This window comes from Prinia subflava, chromosome Z (genome assembly GCF_021018805.1).
Source record: "Prinia subflava isolate CZ2003 ecotype Zambia chromosome Z, Cam_Psub_1.2, whole genome shotgun sequence".
NCBI classification, from domain to species: domain Eukaryota; kingdom Metazoa; phylum Chordata; class Aves; order Passeriformes; family Cisticolidae; genus Prinia; species Prinia subflava.
The window spans coordinates 97150067-97172438 of NC_086283.1; the positions used below are offsets into that span (position 1 = coordinate 97150067).

The window sequence follows — 22372 nt, forward strand, 5'->3', positions numbered from 1 at the left end:
AAGCCTGAGGGAGGACAAGATAATGAGTGGTGCATTACCATTTGAACAGAGAAGAGCTAGGAAAAAGTTTGAGAACTTAATGGTCATAAAACTATGTAGAAGAGGCTGCTCAGGTCTACTTGGAAGATACAGCAGTTAAATGGTGTAGGAATAAGTCTTGTGCAACTTTTCAGTGCCATCTCTGCCCTTTGAATCAAAGAGAATTGTTTTCAGTACAGGGAACTACATGGCTGTAATTCCAGGTTTCAGATACAGTGGCAGCAGTAAGTGTGATTGGAACAAGGGATAAGCAGATTCTTGCAAGAGCAGTAGCGAAAGGAGAAAGCTCCTAGCTTCCTAGAAGACACCAAAGAGCCTTTTAGAGCCTTGGTTCCCACATCAGCAGTGGGCACTTGCCTTTCTCCTACCACTCAGAAACCCACCTTTGCCTTTTGAGTCTTATTATAACACCATAATCTTCTCTAGAAAGTGGGTCAGAGGGGCAGTAATGCCCCTTTGAGTTGTAATTTTTCCCTGCTTTTAGCAAAGTTGTACAGCTAATCTTACTTGAGTATAGAGCTCAAAATAACATGTTTCAAAACCACAAAACAGATGGAGGAATTGTTAAATTACTCTCTCCTTTCAATTCAGGGAGGTTAAATCAGTGTTAAAGCTTGATCTGCATATTCTTGCTAAGGCTGACTATTCTGTTGACCCATGTAGGAAAGGCATTTGGATTACAGCTGAGAATAATATGCCTTTGGGTATATGGTATTAAACTTGAGAGAGAAAGCATGTTAACTGTACATTGCTTCAGCTTCTCTTCATCAGCAGATGCTGCGTTTTTGGCTTACCCGGCAGAAGCTGGGGAGCTAAAACCTCTCTTTGGATCTTTTGTCCTTGTTTTAATTGCTAAATAACTATTTGGTTATGTGTAATATTTGTGTGTACACATTGTTGCAACACTTCTACAGTGAAAGGTTATAAAACTTTGCATTTTTTTGGAGAGCCTCCTGCTTATCATCAGTTATGACTAGAGAGAAGGAAGATCATGTTTTTATTATCTTTTCTTTTGCATGAGAACAACTATTTCATTTTTATGTGACTGCTTTTAAGTGACTACCTGGTAGAGAAACAGACCTATTTAACTGAACAGTTCTAGTCACACAACTTGCTGTGCATTTTACAGGGATGTAATTCATACTTTAAATAGTCCTATATGCATGTATAAATATCTGTATTTATCGAAAATACTATTGTTCTCAGATACACTCCATTGGCAGTAAATCTCCCAATAGTCTCTTCTTTTAAAAACGGTTGACTTAAAAGTTCTGAGTTCTGTGTTTTACAAATGAACTTAGAGTCTAACAGAGAAGATAGGTATACATCCCACTCCTTTGTTAAATGAGAGGTTGTCACTTGTTCTTGGGAGATGCAGTGAGCAGAATTATGTGACCAGATGAGACATTTTACATCTAACTGATGTGTTTTTTTTCCACCTTACAGTAACATTAAATTCCATATGTTCACATCATGGAAGTAAATATCTTTATGAGACCTACTCTTAATACTTTTACAACTCTGAGGTGTCTGTTTTACATCTGTGCACTGACAACAGTATGAAACAAACAGCTGTTAGTAAACTGGTCTAGGAGATCTGACACAATTGGCAGATGATGATTAATCTGTGCTGGTTTATTTTGCTATTAAAGAGGACCTATATCTGCACAAATATCCACTTTTTTTTTTTTTTTTGCATAGTCTGATTGTGGGAAGAAACACAAGATCCTGCAACAAATACATTGATTCTGTATTAATGCCTTGGCCTCAGTTCTGGTTCACAAATGGAACTTTATTTTTTGATGCCTTCCACTGTTGACATTTTGTTCTGTGTGACAGAAGTGTGACAAAAACTATGAATTAAACGTTTTACATGGATGTGATCTTACAATGTTGCTATATTTAACAAATTAAATTAACAAAGCTTGAATCTTGGGAAATTCTTCTCTCTAATGCAAGCTGCAGTGAGTGTTCAGTTATCAGAATAGTTAAGGTACAACCACCAAGAGCACTAGTTCTAAATAAAGAAATGGTAAAAGCAAACAGTATACAGTATAAAAATCAGAAGTTCAACTTCTCTGAATAAAAATCCACTGAAGAATGTTGCCATGGATAACAGGAAAGAATGAATAACCATGCTTCACCAAAAACATCATTCTTCAGATATACACGATGCAGCATTTTAATACACAGCAACCTGCCTTGGCTATGACAGAAGTAAGGATCTGTTACAATTCTAACAAAAATATAGCTTCTATACATTTTTCAGCACATACATTTTATGAATGTTGCCTTTTGTTTCAGAACTTGATACAAAACATACAAAAAAGGTTGGCACATATGTAAGCTACCTGCAGTAAACAGCATTGTCACTATTCTTCCATAGCAATCCATGCTGTTTGCTTTTTTTCCCCTTTTCCTTTAGTCAGTTTGATTTTTGATACAGCACAGGGTAGGTGGACTGCTTCTTTTAACTCCAGCCACAGCTTTGACAGCTTTGCTTGCAGCCTGGAGTGCACAGTGTAAAAAATCAGCAGTTCTGCTAGTATTTATTTACTGAATAGTCTGAGAATAGTCTAAAATTTAAACTTATGTTCTGGATGTGATTGAGATGTACAAAAATACACATTGTGCTTTGAAAGCCTTAGCATAAATTTCATGTCTTAGAATGAATGAAGAACTATGTTTGATTTCCAACTGATATACATATTTTGAAGTACTTCTCACATCACAAAACCAATCAGCATTTTATTAGGAGGATAAAGCAGTACAAATTATAGTGCTTTTATAAATCATAGCCTGGAAACTTTTAAAAAAAGTGATAGGTTCATCCTAGAACTAGCACAATAAATGAACTTGCCATAAAATCTAGATCAGTTTAATAAAAGTGATGACCATGTTTACAAACACCGTTTTTATAAAAAAGGATAGAGATCTAGTGCCACAATAGTTTTTAGTGTCAAATTTGGTGAAAACTTGTGTGATAACATCTGCAAGATGGCAGAGAATCATGTGGATGGCACTATCTAGACAGAACATGCTTATTTTCCTGTATTATATGATCAATTTTAGAGAACATTGACTCCTGTCAAGATGTTATATGGAAAAGAAAGAACAGGTGGTGCTCTGAGAGAGTCTCTGTAATAAGAAGGTTGTTTTAAAAGGTGTCATGTTTGGGTTTTTTATGTATCCAGTTTATTAAGGTTTACTTGTTTTGCTGTGCATGTTCTCTTTAGAAGTATGGTTCAGAGAGCTGAAGAACATTGATAGAATTGGAACAAATTTATGCTAGAGAAGTGGGAAGTTTCAACCCTTATTTGTCAGCCTATGTTTACTTTCCTGGTGACTAGATTACCCCTTTCTCTGAATAATAGTGGTGAAGCATTAGTGGATACAGTTGTATCAACTACAAGATTCAACAAGTGCATATTCAGTATTAGAAACTACTTTTAGAAGTACATTTTCTGCCACAAAATATTATTTCCAAAGAGCACTTAGTCGTCTGTGGTTTATATAGCCTCTAAAAACATTTTTCTGTAGAATTCATAGAAGTGTAAAAACAAGTAAAATATTTTGTTCTTGTCACGCAGTCTTAATTTCACTGGAAAAGCAACATTAATCCCCTTTGTAGCCAAGAGTTTCTGTAAGTGATTCACAGTGAAACTGGTAGAGCAAGAGGTCTGGTTTTCTTGACTTAGTGTCAGTTGTTGTTTTCTGATGGCAGCCTGAGACTCTTGCACTTCAAATCATCCAGTGTTTTCCAGTGTTTGTAGTTATTAGCCAAGTGTTGCATCAAAACAGGCAGATGTGCAAATGCTGAAAGAACATGAAAAAGAGTTTTACCATGTTTATAGAATGGGCAGAAGAACAGCCTACTAGGAGAGAAGGCATTCTCCTATTCTCTTTTGTTTTTCCCATTCCTTAAAGTAGTACAGGGTAAAGATTTTTTTTAGTGTGTTTCCCTTTCAAGAAAATCCCTTTCCAAATGCATGGTGACTTCATTAAATTATGCTAACATGCAGCCATGGTGGTCTTAGTTTCTGCTGCTCAGAAGAAACACAGTGCTAAAGGAAAAAATAGATAGATGAAAAAGAAGATTGGTTTTAAGCCATTACTCCTTCTTTACATAGATTGCCTGGTAAGTGCATAGCTTCATAATGTGCAGTGAAACAGGTTTCAGTGTGATGATTGACAGTATCCTGTGCTCTACTGCTTATATATGGATACTGCCTCTGAAAAAAGTGGAGACAAGGCCAGCTTGAGATTAGTAATTTTGGACTGTAGGAATCTCTGTCAGAGCAAGGAAGAAAAGTTAGTACTTACCATCCCATGCGTCGAACATATCTGTTATAAAATAATCAATGAAGGAAATCTGAGACTTGGGAATGCTGCAGGTGTTTCTGTCAAATACCGGCATTACAACAGGCAGACCCTGTCTCTTCTCTTCATCAGTCTAAGAAAACAAAACTCAGTTAGCAGCTAGAGCTTTGCTGACTTTCATGCTGGAGTAGCAGAGGTCAAGGTATTAGATGAATTGCAATAGGAGATTTGAGACAAGTCTTAGGACCCCTGAGTTGAACTGCCTTAGTTTCATATGTGTTATTTTGTCTGGAATGGGGACTAAAATCAACATCTCTTCCCTTTCACAACTACTCTTTATTACTGCAGTCGTGTGATTGCACTTAGCTCCAACATGACAGAATGCTATGATCCGGTGATTAGGGTACACCAGCTAAAAATACAGAAAATGGGGTTGCACAGCCCTTCAGCAGAGAACAGGTTTGATCTCTCATTTTTCCACGTCTGTAGTGGGTGTTACAAACCATTTGTCTTTTAAGTAAGAAGAGATTGTTGCTGGTGCTAACGTCTCTTCCTGTATCAGGTTCTGAGATGAATGGAAGTAAAAGTATGCCCTTTAACTGTGTACCCAGCTGGAAGAGGCCTGGTTTTGTTGCACTTAGCATGTTGGAGGATCAGATCACCTCAGCAGTTACTTAGAATGTAATTCCACATAACATTCCCTTTTCAGTAGTACAGGCAGCATTTAATACAGGAATTTGCAGCAGAGCAGTTTCCAAAATTAGTGGAGGTGAACAAACAGGAGAACAGCTCTCTGCACCTCACATTGCTGCAAGTAGGCTAGTGCTTAATTTGGGCATTTTAAAGCTAAATCATGATACCTTGACTGCCAGGGAGATACAACGTAAGAGATCTTTGACCTTTCTTAGGACATGACAGAATTTATTCACTGTGATTAAAATGAAGTTTAGACGTGTCTCAGGTAGTAGTTTTCTTTCAGTAGTAACTATCACATGTGTGACCTTAATTTGAAGCGTAGGCATGTCCACTCTTCTTTCTGTCCACTCATAGCTGTTATTTCCACACCATTACTGGCAAATAAAAGCTAATATTTTATCAGTTCCTAAAGAGCTCAAAGAGTGTTTCAGGAAGCTAATTGCATTTCTGTAAGAAAAACTGAATGTGAAGAAAACAAGCTGAGCTTCCAGTATTATCTTGAGACATCCCATGTGATAAGTATTTACACTGCCCACATGCCTGTGCTGCTTTTCTGCCTACAATGCTAGTAGTTCAGGTTCCATCATAGAAGAGAAAGGGCCATCCCAGTAGTTCAGCTGAGGCTTGGATCTTCAGGGAAGGTATTGGGACAAGAAGCTGGGGTGCTGTGCATCTTGAATTTCCAGTTAAATTAAATAGGACTGGTCGAATTGTTTTGGTCACATGACTCAAGTGTAAAATCTCCTTTCCACCAGTCTATACAATGAGCTTCATGATAAGCAGACTAACGAACTGCTTGGAGTGAATCCTTCCGCATGAAATTGAGGGGCCAGTTCTGATAGTGAACAAAAACCATACATCTGGACTCTGTGGTGACACCAGGTACACCCAGTGTAGAACAACAGATCAGCCAATGTGCACTTCCTTACACAATACAATAGTTTAATCCCAAAAATGTACATACCTGTGCAAAGTACTCCTCTGAAATCCTGCCTGCCCATTCGATACATAGCTCTAGGGGGCGACATGGATTTGCTACATCTGCACATTTAATCATCATGCGCTTAATCAGTGTCTGGTTGTCTGGGAAATTCTTTATGTTGGCTGTATATTCAGTGTCGCTGCCTTCGCTCTGTAAAGGAAAGTTGTTTACAGGGGTCAGTGGCAACATCCCCTGCTAGCAGGAGTGTGGGCTCATTATCAGCTCTACTGGACTTAGGCACTGAGCAGGCAACCACTCTGCTGCCTTACAATCTCATGCAGAGCACTGGGAACTTGGAAAAGAAGGTGATGTCTGAGAACTGGAGTCTTGCTAAGTAACCCAAATACATATTACAATTGTGTAAGTTCTCGAAATTAGTATCAAAATTTGTGAAATAAAGTGCCACAGACTCTTTATCAGGTAGGATGTTACCTTCTCTGCATCCCAGTCTGGTCCTCTTGGAAGAGGACCATGATAGGGCATGCATCTACCAACTCCAAGCTCATAAACAATCCTCACCTCTGAATGTTTAAATGTAGGGGTGGTGATGGTAGGGGACTGCATCTCTTCGGGGAGTTTCTGGAGTTAGATTTTTATTCCTAAATGAGAAAACTGAGGCGGGCACAGGGGGCTGAATGGACTGGCACAGCTGTTTCTTTTACACACAGAAAAGCAGGTCTCTGATATTCACTTCCAGCATGTTTCCAAGTAGAACTGCTTTCTTTCTTTCAAAATGTGTGCCAGATTTTGAACCCTCAACCTGGAATAATCTTTGACCTCAGTTCCCAGTGAGGGTGAAATCTTACATAATCTATGAGATTTACAGTAGAAAATCACAGGAGTGGCAGACTGACTGCAGAAATTCTCTGCTTGCTAGAGAGTAAAATACCAAACTTCTTACTGACTGCTCTGGAGACCAGGGGAAGATGACAAGATAGTTGTTCCCAGTCTGCTGTGGCATCATATTCTGGGTCTTGAACAGTTTAGAAAGGCACAGGTATATTATGGAGTAATGAAAAGCCTCCACCTCCACTCACATGGCATTAATGCTATTCTCAAAATAATATATTTGTGGGATTTTTGCCTCCCTTCACTGATAACTTGAATTCTTAGGTTAAAAACTGAATGTAAGTACTTTTCGCCACCATAACTAAATTTATATCTTTGTGGCTTAGGGGAAATATTTTGCAGTGCCTTTTGCCAATTCAGGCATTAATCTTCTAACTTTATGTTGAGCAGTTAATCCTTTTTCAGCATGGGTAGCCCAGCAAAGAGCTGTCAAGTTAACCCTGTACCTTAACTGATGTTCAAGACCAAAACCAGAAAGAGCAAGCCACTGTTAACAGTAAAGAACAGAACAACCTAATACTGAGGGAAAACAAGAAGTCTGTAGTGCAAGTGGTTCTGTCCTCCATGTTTATAGTGAGGTAAGTTCAGCAGCATTTGTGGTTTTCCAGCTCATTTTGCTGGGAGAGTGGAGCTCAGCAGTCCCTAGAAGCAGGTGATTTCAGCTGACAGAATGCTGTCTGTAAAGTTATACATGGTACCCACAACAGTCTAAGTACAAAGTCTAATCATGGATAGCTAACAGAAGATAACTTCTGTTTGGTTTTAGTATTGCTGACCTTCCGTTTTGGCTGACTTTCTTTTGCATGTTTCCCACAAAGCATTATATTCACTAAGGTGCATTAAGATAGTCTTTCCTCAGGTCACACTGCCCTGGAGAACCTGGTCAGGCCCTGGGTGCTCAGCCTCAAGAGGCAACAAGAGAAGGTAAGAAGGGATGGGAAACTCAGAGACAGATTATTAAATAAATCCTGGTGGAGCATTAGGGTGTGTAACTGTTACGTAAAAAGGCCTAGACATCTCTTGGTACAATCAGGAGTGGAGAGGTCTCAGGAGGATATTCCTCAAGGCTTGAAGGCTCCAGATTACACAGAGACAAAAATGTCAAGGAGATTCCTCAGTTATTGACCTATGCTTAGAGAAATCCCACTGTTTGGAGACAGGACCATAGGAACAGGTGCCAGGCTGGCTCTGTGCACAGAATTTTCCATTTAAAACAACATCCACCCATATATCTCCTGAATACAAGATGGCTTTGAACACAAGGCTTATAAAATGAAATGTTTAAATTAACTAAGAGCAGAAAAGAAGCATATTTTTTTCACACTTTGATATGTGACGCCACAAATTCATTTGTGTTATTTGGGCATTACCACAATGCAAATTAATGCAAGGTGAATGAAAATGATACTTAAGGTTGTCTGGGAAGAACCTCACTGAAATGTCTGAAGGCCTAAAGTCCTGCAAGCACTTACATGTGGGCTGGTCTCCTCAGATGCCATGGGCTTGTTGATACTGTTCACAAATTTGTTCACATGCTCAAAGTGCTTCGTCATCTCTGTTGCCAAAACCATGTCAATAATGGCCTGGCGCAATGTCCGGTAGCGATTTCTAGGAAAGAAAAAGAGTTCTTGCTCATGAGCTTGCCAGACAGAACTCTTCCCTTTCCTCATCCCTGCCCACACAGCACTACAAAACTGCTCAGGGGCTCAGCCATAAGCTGGCAACTTCAAAGTTAGGAGGAATCTAGGGATGGATGAATGGACAAGATCACACCTCTTCAAGTTCCCCCTGCTCTGTTATTTTTACCTAACAAAAATCAATACTGTGAAGTCAAGAAAAATTTTCAGCTCATACATACATTTCATAGCACTGTAAGACCAAGATAACTTCTCCATGAGTGGCACCAATGCATCCATCATGCTGTATGTTAGTATGTTAGCTTAGAATGCAAATCCCAGGTTTTTCAAAAACAACAGTGTTACGGGAAGTAGACAAATCAATTACCTCTTTGGGGTCAGACTTTTTCCCTTTCAGACCTCTTTCTCTCTCACCTTGGCCCTACAAAAGCTGGAGTCATGCAGTGGGAACTCCTGGGCTACTTGCATGCCCAGCCAGCCACAGGGATCCATGTCCTCTGCTACCACCCTTACCATTCTATGTGAATGTAGTGCTGGGTTGCATAGGGCCTTGTGCAGTCATAACATGCAGCATCTAACTGCTGGTGTGTAAAACATACCCCAAAAAAGTAATGCCCAGGCTCCTTCAATGAAAAGGCAGTAGGCCAAGATGCAGCCTTGAGGCTGTTAACCAAGTTAATGTAATTCATAAAACATTATTAAACATCTTTCTAAGCTTCCTGTAATTACAGGTTGGAAGACAGGGCTGGTGAGGGGGAAATTTTTATAAATCATGTTTACATAGGATTCTAGACAAGGTTAAATTTTATTATCTATATTTAAAATATGTATTCTTGTTTAGAAGGTTGGCTCTCAATTTGCCCCAAACTTAAACGGCCAAGTAAGCAGTCCACACATGGACACTCCCCTTGTCCTGCAGACACACCTGTCAATATTCTTGAAAATGTTGTATTTGCTGTCTTTCGTTGTAAGCTGAAACGCCAGTGCTGTGTGATGACTCTCTAACACAGCTGTGTCATTGTAAAGGACAGCTAATTCACTGCCTGCGTTGCACAGGAAAGAGTTGGTCCGTCCAGGATGGTCTACATCATGAATGGTGGCAGCTATTAATGCAGCTACCTCATCTAAATGGTCCAGACTTCCCTACAGGAAGAGAGAAAAATTATAGTGTGGCACAAAAATTACAGTAAATATTTTCTGATAACTTCCAAGTACCCACAAGTACACAAATGTAAATTAAGCAGGGATCCTACTTCCTTGCAGTCAGTAGATTACCTACCACAGAACTTCCACTCCTACCTTTATCCAAATATGTTTTCTTCAATTAAGCTTTTTACAATGCTGTCACCTAAGCAGTATCTTTGCATAGAATTCTTCAATGGATAGATCATCTAGTGGTTTCCTTCCACTTTGTATGCTTGCCTGAATGTATCTGTATTGACTCTGCTCCTACACACCTTATGTTTTATCATAGGATGGGATAGAGTATTTCACTTGGAAGTGACCTACAATGATCATTGGTCAAATTGTCTGACCACTTCAGGGCTGAACAAAAGTTAAAGTATGTTATTATCAGCATTGTCCAAATGCCCCTAAACAGTGACAGGCTTGGGGCATCAACCACCTCTCTGGAAAGCCTGTTCCAGTATTTAGCCATTCAGTAAAGAAATATTTCCTTATGTCCAGTCTGAACCTCCCCTGGCACAGCTTTGAACCTTTCCTGTGTGTCCTGTTGCTGAGTACCAGGGAGAATAGCTCACACCTCCCTCTCCAAAGCTTTTGCAAAGCTTTATTAAGAACTGTTACCTACAAGCAGTTAAAAAGAGACAGAAAAGAGCCAGGTTCCCTCCCCACCTCCATTATTGTTACTTAAAAATATAAATTTGTATAAACAGACTTTAGAGAAACTGTGGGCCTACTTGCATCACAGAAAGACTTCAAGGACAGAGAGAGTTTATGAAGCCAGGACCATTATTTAAACATCTGACTTCTCAGTGACACATGAAATGACAAACACACTGAAATCCTAGCCCAAAGAACTCCTAGGTGATGGCTCTACCTTAACTCTCTCCTTCCCAAGAAAGAAGGCAGTAGCATGTAGGACATCTGCTGCATGTGTGGAGTTGTGGTATGAGTTGGAGGAATGATAGTTGGCTTCAATGACCTGCAGCCATGCCCGCAGTGTTGCTTCTGAACAGTTTAAGAACTCCGAGACACCAAACCGGGCAAAAACTTTTAGGCCCAAATACACTAATGGCCTGAAAAACAACAGAAGAAAAAAGCACGGCTGTAAAATAGGAACTTGTGATGTTCTAAAAGCTATACATTCAACAAAGAAACCAAGACTTTTAAAAGGGATGAGTAAAGTTACACATTTTTAAATTGCCTATCTATAACCTCTAAAAAGCCTGGCCAAGGTTACAAATGATTGCATCTATCATCCTTTCAGACATTATTTTAGTATGTTTTGTAGAAATGGTACAGTTCCATCCGAGTTTCAACAATTCCTGTGGCTTCAGAAAAAACATTTTAAAAGGCCATTTTTAGGTGTTTAGTATCTGTCAATCAAACAAAACTCCATTTATTTTTTTCCTGAGGAGAAAAAGTAGACTTTGAACAAAACATGGGCACATGCCAAAGGCTAAAAAGTCCTAAGCCAAAAAAAGGTGGAATGTCAGCTGTCAAGTGTGTGTGTGTGTGTTTACAATGCTGGGAAGCCCATGTGTGAAACAGTAAACAGTAAAACGTCTAATTTTTTTATTCTTAAATCCAAATCCACTCTGGGTTGTCTTCTACTCTGTGTTGCCTGTGAGAGAGTCCTATCCATCAGTTACATTCTTTACTCCTGCAAGATGACTTGCAGAGCCTCTGAGCTGAGAAAGGCATAACCAAACCCTAACATCTGCAGATTAAAACCAGGCAAATGCAAATTTCAAAAATGGTCATTTTATGCAAAGTGAGCACAAAAGAACGGGTAGTCTGTTTGATTCTTTGCATCTTGGAATGAAAACAACTTTTTTTTTTCTGGATGACGTGCTTATTTTTGCGGTCTGCATGACCGCAAAACTACTGACGTCTGTTTTCATTATAAGCTTTAAAACCCCCATCTGTTGATCCTGTCACTGGTTTATCCTCCATCCCATTTTTTTCTCCCTATAATCAAAAGCCACAGTTTCTCTTAGATCTTCCCAAATTGTGGGATGATTTAGGTGAGGAAGGGGAGAGGTTTGCTTTTTCCAGCATGACCGTTTGCACATGAACAGGAAAAAGGGCCACTGGAGGGCATCCAGTATGTGGCAACATCAGACTACATTGAACAGTGTCAATTGGACAGAGTGGATGTCAGTCAAGCAAGATAGCTCTCACAGATCTGCTGTGTCTTCCTTCAGTTTTTCCAGAGCTACAGCTCCTCAACAAACTTTCTCTGGGCACCCAGGGAAAGGAGTCCAGTACCTTTTATTTGTAACAGCCTCCAGCTCAAAAATATTGAAGTCCCAACTTTCCTCGTTATCTAGGAGCTGTGCAATACAGGGTGGAACATCATTGATGGTGTTTGGCACTGGAACGTGAGTATGGCTCAGGTTCATATCTGTTGAAATGGAATTCGGGAATTAACACATTTCCAGGTTATTCCCTCTATACTACCACAGCCCCTCTTCAGAAATCCATTTAGAAAACAACTCTTTTCCAAGAAAAACAACTCTTTTTCCTTACAGGAAAAAGTCTATAAATGCCTATAGTACAAATGTTTATTACAGAGCATTTGAACATAAACCAGAAACATTAGTGAACATTTCTTTGAGTGACAAGTTGTTTTTTTGCTAACATTTTCAAATGCATTATTTCAATTATTTGAGCCTGTTTCAATTCCAAAATACAGGCAGCCTAACACTTGTGCTGCTGTAATTTAGAAGACCATTTCCAGAGACATATATCCCACTACAAATTAGCCTGAAGCTGTATGTTAGCAGTATCAATAAAAGAAGTCACATGTGCAAAGGGAACTTTAAAATGGTGGCTTACTCTTAGAAAACACATATTCATTTCCTGACAGTCTTCTTAAGCCATCCTGAAAAAGAAAGCAAGTTTATCTTAGTTTTTTTGCATCACTAGTTGCAAAAACACTACATGCATTTTAGGTACTATTCCTGGGAACTAAAAGCACTGCTCTTATTTCAGCACTATAGCATAATCCTTGTTTTAGTGTGTTTCGAAACAAACATGAAAAGATCCCTGGAATGCTGGTATGAGATCTCCAGAAAAGATATTAAATACACAGTGTATTGCCCTCCTTGACCCCGCATTGGCACGTGCAGTATTTCATCATTCAAATCAGCCGTTATAATTTATTTTTCATCTTCTTTGTATTATTTTGGTGGGGATTAGCTCAGTGTCTATTAAAAAATGAGTAAATCCATGACAAAATTTAAGTAGTCTGTCTCTTGCTGCTGTAACAGGACCAAAATTAGAACCTGATAAAGCAACCTCACTGATACACTGGACCAGCTATAGAGCAATCCCTCTAATCCCATATAAGCTTCTAGAGTTTCTGTATCTTCTGAGAGATTGGATAAAGTTTCTGGTGGCTAGTCTGTTTACTTGTATCTGAGCATGAATGCATTCAGTGGACTGAGATGTGGCCATAGCTTACTTACCATATCCTGCATTACTGCTAGTAAAGAGGCCAAAATACCTAACAAATGGTGATGAATGACAAGTCCCTATCCCATTGCTTGGGAAATTTCAACACAGCAGAGCACTGAGCTGTGATGTAAGACACTGATAGCAGCAATTTCATCTTTACTAATTTTACTCACATTCATCAGACCTCCAACAAGATCACTTGTGTGAGGATCTTCATCTTTGGTACCTAGCTGAGGGGAATAAAGTTCTGTTGTCCGCAGGATTTCCAGAACTCTGTCCAAGGCCTCTGCTACTGTGATCGGGCTGTTTTCCTGGGCAGCATTAATTATGTTAATAACCTGAAAGCAGATTAAGGAGGCAGGCAAAGAAAAGTGAATGGCACTTTTTTCTTATTATAAAATTTTTATTCTTGTCTTGATGTCTAATTCTCATGAAATGCAATGTAATTCCCCATAATACTTGATGTACAACTCTTGAAAATGTAAATTTGTGCTCAGATTTCCTGGTATTCATCTTCTATTTTTAACTGGCAAACTCCTGGGAAGTGGAAGTAGAACGGTGTGAAGTATCTGAAATAGTTGCTGATGCATGGACCAAAAACTAGCAATGTCCTAATCCTTCAGTATATCCAGGTCTGCTCTGAAACAAATTATTCAGTCCCTGGAGGAAAACCCAAACAAACAAACTCTTGGATGGGACCCAGATATCCTGATATTCGATGTAAAGCTTTATTTTTTTTCCATGTAGAAGTGAAGGATAGAGAGCAGAAAGAGCTGGGCTGTGGCAGAAGAGGATGTCTCTTTGAAACCCACACTCTGCCTCAACCACAATCTGGAAATGCAGCAGTGACTGCTCCTGGCTCTGTCAAGAATGACAAGAAGATAGTGCCAGTGTCTTCTCCAGGAGCCAGAGGCTGCTGCACAGCCACTACAAGCCTCCCTGTGGGTATGACTGAGGATAAGGAAAAGGAAAGGAATCAATTGCTATTAGAGTCACAGTGGTGCTGGGAAGTAAGGGCTTGATGATAGCAAGATAGGGAGAGAGGAAAAATGGTTTGCAAGTGGAATATACCTCAACTCTCTGGTGTGTTGCAAGTGACTGTGCAGCAGATTTTGTGTAACACAGTGAAGAAGGCTGCAGAAAGTGGGGAAGACAGAAGATGGTGCAGGTGCTCCCTCTTCTGCATGGTATCTTATAAATATCAATAATGAGAACAAGGGTGCGACTGGAAGAACATCCTCCTACTCACATGACCCAACAGAGCAGTGTCCCCTTCCTGCCAGAAGCCATGCATCTAGCAAGGGCACCCTTCTCCCCTCTGTAATATTCTTCCTTGTGACTAGCATTTGGAATGCCGTGATGAGATGTAAAAAGTGGTAGTAATAAAAAAAAAAATACATATATTACTCTGTTAAGTACAAAGTGCAGGAAGCCTCTGCATGTCTGTCCAGAAACTACATACTTTGCTATGAGTGCAACTCAAAACTCTGGAGTTTGTGGAAAAGTCATTGCTCAGGACTCACCTTTGTGATAGGGGCTTCTATTGTCATAGAATGAATCCGTGCCATTGAAGAGTACCGCCGGGTCTGTAAACTTGGAGCTGCCATTAAAGGAAGCCACAGAGTGTGAATCAAACACATTTGAAGACAGCATTTGAAGAGTGCAGAAGGCTTGCCCACAGCACAACGAAATACAGCCTCATATCCCATTTCTTCTGTATCTCTGCCTCTGCAAATTCTTCATTGTTTCATTTCTTGTACTGTTGTCTGCATCCTTGGCAACCACCCCTCATTTTTGCTGTCTGATTTCCCGTCCATCCTTCACTTCAGAATGGAGCTGTACTTACACTTCATGCCCTTTGATTGCAATGGATCTCTATCATACATGGCTCCTCCTGTAAGTCTGCGTGTGTCCCTCATCTTGGTGGTATGCTGGTCTATGAAAACATTCCTGCTCCCCATAGGCAGTGTTTCTCTCACTACACACAGGGGCAGGAAGAAATCTCATTGTCCCATCCTAGTAAGCAGTCACAAATGGGATCAGTAGAAGTACTGCTCTCAGGTAACCAGCAGCAATAGGTTCCTTCATGTTAAACATTAATAAACCAAATAAGTGTGTTCAGGAGCACAAGCTGCAGCTTTCTAAGAGAGGTGGCACTAATGCTGCACCACGCACTTTTAGCAGGCTGCTCCTATCCCTTGGCACAGTCACTCCTCCCTGTGAAGGCATTCAGCACTGCCATGCATTGTACAGCAGTGCTGGTACTTATGCTGGGGCACTGCTTTGCAAATCAGAAAGAAATTTTACAGCAGTTGTAAAAAAATGGAGTAATCTCTGCTTAATCAGCTGTGAATCTGGTTATTCTTTTGTTCTGCAGTTTTATTGCCCAAGCCAAATCTGTTCTTTCTTTATTTATAAATATATATTCATGTATATTTATATTATTGTACATACAGTTTGCTTTCTTACCATCACTACTTTGAGATGTTATTGACTTAACATCAACTGAGTCTTTCCTTCTGTTCTTGCACTTGTAAGAACTGGATTCTGCAAGTACAAAACAAAACCTTTAAAAATGCATCAAGTAAAAACATCTACAAAATATCCATCTAAAATTTTGGAAATTTAATTAAGTGATCTTAACAATATCACAAGTGGGGGAAATACTGCAATTTCTGCACATCAGAACAAGGAACTCAGTGTCTATCAATTTATAGCAGCTTGTCTGAAATTGTCTACAAGGGTGTTTTGCAAGGAAGTCAAGGTGCCTTATGGAACAGGAGACTTGCTTCACCTAACTTTAGCTCCTTAAAAGCAGCAGTTTTGCAGGTTATCATCATCTAAGGTTATCAGAGATCCTGCTTCAGGAGAGACATCTCAAGCAGATGAGCTGACCCCTTGTGCGAGTTCTTTTTGCTCTCCTTTGACCACTGAACAAGCCTGAGTTTAACTGCCTAAAACTTTAGCCAATGGAAAAGAGTGTCATCTCAGTCTACACTCTTAAAGCCAAAGCACAGTTCAGACTAGTCAGCTTTTGCTTTTATTTGCAGTCGTTATTTGTACTCTGTGTTTAAGGAAAATTCAACATGCTGAGAATGATTAAACAATCAATTTAGTTCCTCTGAATATCAGCCATGCTGCAAACTGTTATTTGAAACTGCTGTTTGCTAAAGCGAGAGAAATTATCAAATCCAGTCAAATTCAAAACCTGGATTAAATGCCAGGAAAGAGCCAAAAAAAAAAAAAAATCTGGTAAAATTTCATTTTTTTCCAATATGTTAAAGTCTGCATTCTCTCTTATGATTAAAAATAGCAACCACACATCTATTCACCACTTTCCAATAGTCTCTATAGTACCTATTCCCAGATATCTAAAATGCTGCTCAAGGATCAGAGGACCCTAGCAGGCTTTTAAAAGCAGATAAAACCATTTGAAACATCAAAAGTGTCACGACTTTGATATCCTTAACAGGAAGACCAACTTTCATTACAATGTCACAAGACAGGATGTATGCAGCCTCCCTTTAGCAAAACACAAAGTTAACATGCAGTTATCTAGAATTAAAAGTTGATCCATCCTAAAAATTACTGAATTCATTTCAGTCTTAATTTTCTACCACGGACTGATAAGACAGCTTGGGTCTTCCTTGTTGTAGTCTGAACTGGAGAAATTGAAAGCATTTTCCTCTGTTGACACCTAAGAGCAGGGCATAACTAATGCATGTTAAAACATTTTATTTATTTATTTCATAGTACTTCTCTTACAAATCCCATTCTTGCACTAACATTTGGATGAGTTTATCATAAGGCACTTGAGTGGGAGCAAGCATTTACACATAAATATAGCTGCGATTGGCTACAGCTGACAAAACAACTCCCTTTGTGTTAAATACCAACTTTCAAGTCAGAAACTCCACTAGTGCCACCCAAAGAGTCACAGGTGCATAAAAGCTACTCTGCTGTGCTGTGGTTTCATCTGTAAATATTTAAATGCCTACGTAAAAATTTTTTCTTCACCTGGTGAGCAGGAAATCGTATGAATTATGAATCACACCACCACAAACAGCACAACACATATGGATTACTTTTCTATGCTCCTCACATATTGGTATATGCCCATTCTCAAAATTTATCCTTGGAGCACAGCCGTGGACTGCAGGGAAGGATGACCTACACCACATACTCTGAGACAGCCGACTTTCACTGCACTGTAGTCATCAAAGTGGTGTCACAGTATGGGGCTTCCCAGTCTTGCTGAAATCTGTCACAATAATGAGCAAACCTAAAACATTGGTAAGCTAATATAAATGAGTTAATTTGTAACAAGTGTCCTGTTTAATGTATGAGCTTCCTTACCTTCCTTTTTGCAGGAAAGAAATGGAAGAAAATCTGCTTTTATTACAGGCCTACACAAGCAAATGGTTTAACATACTGTGGATCAATTCTGGTGGCAGCAATGGGAATGAGAGCAGCCCATTTCATATTGTCTTTTCTTCCCCCTGCCCATTGTTATTTAGCATCACAAAGCTCTCAGATGTTTGTATGTATTCTTAGGCTCCTTGAAAGAGCAGGGGATGTCAAGCAGTCACATCCCATGCTTTTAGTATGTTATATCCTCCTCCCACGTGAAAACCAGAAGCTGCCTGAAGTTGCACAGCAATGTTGTCTCACCTTTTATAGTGGGAAAGGCCTCAGGTGCCAGAAGGTAAAAAGGCTTGAGAACCTTTTCACTCATAATTAAAGATACCAGTCTGACTGAGACCACTACAGTCACAAGCTTAAAACTGGCCTTAAGTACCTTGTTCTTCAGGGAAAAGTGATATTCCAAACACTACATAGCATTGGATGAAGGCATTATTCCTGCATACTCCATACTTCTAGTCAAAAGATCTCTGCAAAACTCAAGGATGGCTGGAGTGTGCTGTCTGAAAGTGAGCAAACCTACCTGAGGCAAGACAAGGGTTGCAGACATCCTGCAGCAACTCCGTGCTGACTGGAACTGAGCTGTTCAGGCCTGGACATCTCAGACAAATGTCTTAGCCTGTGCTGTGGCCAAACCAAGGGGCTGCTGACAGGTCCTAACCCTGGAAACTGTGTGGCTGATGTGCTGGCATGAACCAGCACATTCCACATTTCAAACACAGAGGCGCCAAGGTACACCAGCCATGGGGTCAAACACGGTGTTTTAATACAACAAAGAGCAATGCATCTGAACTTCAAATGCACAGCAAGAGGTCTGCACAAGAGACTCAATTATTGACAATTACAAGTCCAATTCATGGTGTGATACCAGAGGCAGCTGGCATCTGTTCTTAGCCATCAGGTCTGACTACTGACTGGACAGGGAGAAGAGACAATAATTCACACCAGCAGAGAACCCCAACACAACCTCCAGCACAGCCAAATGTAGAGGTAAATGGTAATATTCTAACCTGACTGGGAATTGTCTCCTGTGTACTTATCCTCACGGTGACTCTTGTAGAGCTGGAGATAAGAGTAAAATACATACGTAAGAAAAAAGAATACAAAAAAACTTAAAACAGGCTGAATTCAACACTGTCCATATCCAGCATTTTACATTCAGCTATTTTAAAAAATTGTTTGGCAAAGGCTCTTCTTCAGGTGGTTAGATGTAGAGAAATAATATGAAAGCACACAGATACACCATGCAGAAAATCACAGATACAAGTGCTTTTATCTACTGAATTCCTGTTTATTTACAAGAGAACTGATACTCTTTCAGGTAGTGTTTTAAATGCAAATTGCATATGAACTGGAAAGAATAAAGTAAAAAAATCCTACGTTATTTTTTGTGCTTTAAAAATAATTTTCTTAGAACTGTTGAAGCTAATTTTGAATCCATCTGTTCATGGGTCACTGATAAACTGGGCTTAAAAAAATTCACTTATAAAAACTACTCTCCAGGAAATAAGGGGTAGAGGTAGGTGTCATTCATCAGACCTTTATTTCCAAGTAGTTTTTAATCATTCTCATGAATTAAAAATTCAACATCAAATCCTAATTCTTTGTGCTTCTGAAACATCTTGGGTAGCTCCAACAGTAGGTATTTCAAGCTTTCTTAGAATTTAGATAGGATATTTCCTATAAAAAAATAAAATCTACAGCTATTGCTTGGTCTGCAGTAACACAGATTAAATATTCCTCTGCTTTTTCATTCTTCTCAAAAACAAAAGTACTGTCCTGTTCATGACAGTTTAATACCTGCTAATCACCCCTTTCCTTTGTTATGTGATTAGAAGAAAGTATTTTGCTGTTAATAGGAAAACTGACCAGAAATGGCAGTTCCTCAAGTTATCCCTTGAAAATTGGTGTGTGATATATTTAAATGTAGCTAACAGAGTCACACAGAGATTAGACATAATGTGTTACTTTTTTTACTGCAGTCACTACAGAAGATATACATACCCTCTTCAGATGAATAATTGTCAGTGTAATTACACATTATCCAGTATACATAATATTTAGCAGTCCATTACATCATATGGTGACTGGTTCCTCTGACCAAATCCATTACCTGCCTGTAGCAAAGCTCTAGATTGCATGGAAGCATGAAATCCATGATTGCAACTGGTCATTTAAAAGGAGAGTTCAACAAGTTTGTATTTGTGTGGTCTTAGTGTCTGTAGCAGTTTGTGATAGTGCATGCTCTGTCACATGTGCAGGGACAGTGCAGGGTCCTCATGGGGTTATTCAGGAAAGAAAGGAGAAGAATCATACAAATTCTCTTTTCTGTCATTCTTGCACAGCTTTCATTTTTTCCTTTCTGCTGTGGGGGAGAGGCAGGTAAAGAGGGTGAAAGGAAAAGAGAAGAAAATGGAAAGGAATAAAACCCCATAAAATTCAGGCATGGCATTTTGTAATGAATTAAAAAAAGCAAGAAAGGGAAAGCCTTTGCTCATGCTCCATATAAATCTTGTTCAGGGGAGTGTAAGAACTGACCATCCAAAGAAATTTTAAAGGCTTGAACACCTCTCTTGTAAGCATGTAGGAACGCTCAGAGGAATAATCTCATCCAAACAGAGTAAGGTTAAGGAAATCTCATCAAATACTGTACAGTGACACAAGGCATCAGAACTGCTTGTTCTGGCCTCATCTTGAAGCTTCTTTCAAAGCCAATGGATATATCTCTGTCTACTGCACAACTGGCAGAAACAGAGGCACAGTCCTCCAAGTGCCGTACTAAAAAAATAAACCACATTTCTGTTCTGAATATTTCTCTTCCCCTTCTGCAGGCATATCCTGAAAGAGCCATGTAAGGTAAGTTATGAGGGCAGTTACACAGTTAATCTTGGGTCAATATGTTCTTGAAAGAAACAACACCTCTCTTGTAAATTTATGAATGTGAAAATACTGGACTCTATCCTGCCAGGTCTCAGACTGACAATGGCAGTATTAATAATTACCTAGGCTCAGCACATGGGAATAGTCACATGAAAGTCAATCCCCATTCATAAATCTTCACTGTAAGAATGCTTAATGCTCTTTTAGATATTTTTTTCCACACATAAATTTAACATGCTAGGTTTTTCTATATGATAAATCTGGCATGGAAATTCTTGGAAGTTCCAGTTGTCTCTGAGATCCCTTACAGAGGCTGTTGGTATTGGCAAAAAACACATGTACATTTTTTAAAGTGAAACAGTGTATAATGATATAAGGGTGTTTTGAAGTCAACATGTACTGTCTAAAGGCTGGGATCAAGATGTTTATGTTGATGCAGTGAAACATTAGACATTTGCATCAAAATTTGAGTTACGACAACTTCTACTGCTCTGTAACCTACGTAAATATTTCATTTGATTTCTTTCTATCCTTCCATAAAGATTGATCTGTGGCTTGAAAAGGAGCCTATTTTTTTTAGTGTTAGGAAGTGTTCTACTACTCTAAGTATTAAGGCATGGATATTAGGAAAACTGCATTGTCCAGGATCTCCTACAGGCATGAGATATTTCTGTGACAGAAGTGAAACAGAACAATTACACAGTTCTGTCAGATACGCCTTGTTTTTTCCCCAAGGGACATTAAATCTCCACAGACCATACTTTCTGTTAGGCTGCTGTCTTTAATGTTTATGGCAGACCTGTATGTCTGTGGAGAACCTTTTGAAGGCCATATTCCCTGGGATCACCAAATGTGTAGGTCTCCCCAGGTCTATAGCTCAATTTACCAGTAGTTTTTCATGAACTAATACTAAAAAGAGAGGAATGGGTGGTGCTTTTCGGCAGTACAGGAGAATATGAATGTCAGTTGGACACAAGTCCCTAAATAAGATCTGTTTCCCTTTTCCTAACTAACAAGGAGAGTTTATGAGGCATGTGACATTCAAGGGCAGCCTGGGCTGCAGCAATCATGAAGTGGAGGAGTACAAGATCCTCCGGGCATTGATGAGGGCACACAGTAAACTCAGTACTGTGGACCTCAAGAGAGCAGACTTGGGCCTCTTCAGGAACCTGCTTGGTAGAGGGCCATGAAATAAAGCACTGGAGGGAAGAGGAGCCCAAGAAACCTGGTTAATATTCAAGGATCACCTCTTCCAAGGTCAGGAGTGATGCTTTACAACAAAGAGAAGTCAGGAAGAAATGGCAGGAGGCCTGTGTGGATGAATAGAGAACTTGTTGAGAAACTCAAACAAAAGAAGGAAGTCTGCAGAGTGTAAGCAAGGACTGGTAGCCTGGGAGTAATACAGAGAATATCTGAAGAGCCAATGATCATGTTAGGAAAGCTAAAGCCAGACAGAATTAAATCTGGCCAGGGACATAAAGGACAACAAGAAAAGCTTTTATAGGTACCTTGGAGAATTAAAGAAAGATTAGGAAAAATGTGGTTCCTCTCTGGAAGGAAGCAGGAGATGTGGTAACCTGGGACACATGGAAGGCTGAGGGACTCTCTGACTTTTTTGCCTTGATCTTCACTGGCAAGGGTTCTAGCCGCATACACTGCCCAAGTCACAGGAGATAAAAGGCAGGGACTGGGAAAATGAAGACCACCAACTGTAGGAGAAGATCAGGTTTGGGAACATCCAAGAAACTTGAAGGTGCACAAGATCACAGGACCTGACTGGCATTTGTGAGTCCTGAAGGAATTGGTGGAGGAAGTGGCTAAGCCACTATCCATCAGATTTGAGAAGTCATGCCAGTCCAGTGAAGTTTCCAGTGGGTGGAAGGGGGGAAACTTACTTAACTCA

The 22372-nt window shown here is 39.6% G+C and overlaps 1 protein-coding gene across 5 annotated transcripts in view; it reads right to left on the minus strand.

Annotated features, from left to right (window-relative positions):
• Nucleotides 1–1019: 1019 nt before the first annotated feature.
• Nucleotides 1020–22372, minus strand: part of PDE8B (phosphodiesterase 8B) — an 81670-nt gene continuing 60317 nt past the window's right edge. For all 5 annotated transcript variants that reach the window (XM_063423386.1, XM_063423385.1, XM_063423384.1 and 2 more), the window contains 12 exons: nt 18600–18651; nt 15637–15714; nt 14691–14767; nt 13341–13505; nt 12547–12592; nt 11977–12112; nt 10583–10781; nt 9449–9666; nt 8359–8494; nt 6020–6187; nt 4363–4492; nt 1020–3855 (listed from right to left, as the gene is read on the minus strand). In XM_063423386.1, coding sequence (XP_063279456.1) covers nt 3740–3855; nt 4363–4492; nt 6020–6187; nt 8359–8494; nt 9449–9666; nt 10583–10781; nt 11977–12112; nt 12547–12592; nt 13341–13505; nt 14691–14767; nt 15637–15714; nt 18600–18651 — 1521 coding nt within the window. In that variant the 3' untranslated portion in view covers nt 1020–3739. The remainder of the gene's footprint in view (nt 3856–4362; nt 4493–6019; nt 6188–8358; nt 8495–9448; nt 9667–10582; nt 10782–11976; nt 12113–12546; nt 12593–13340; nt 13506–14690; nt 14768–15636; nt 15715–18599; nt 18652–22372) is intronic.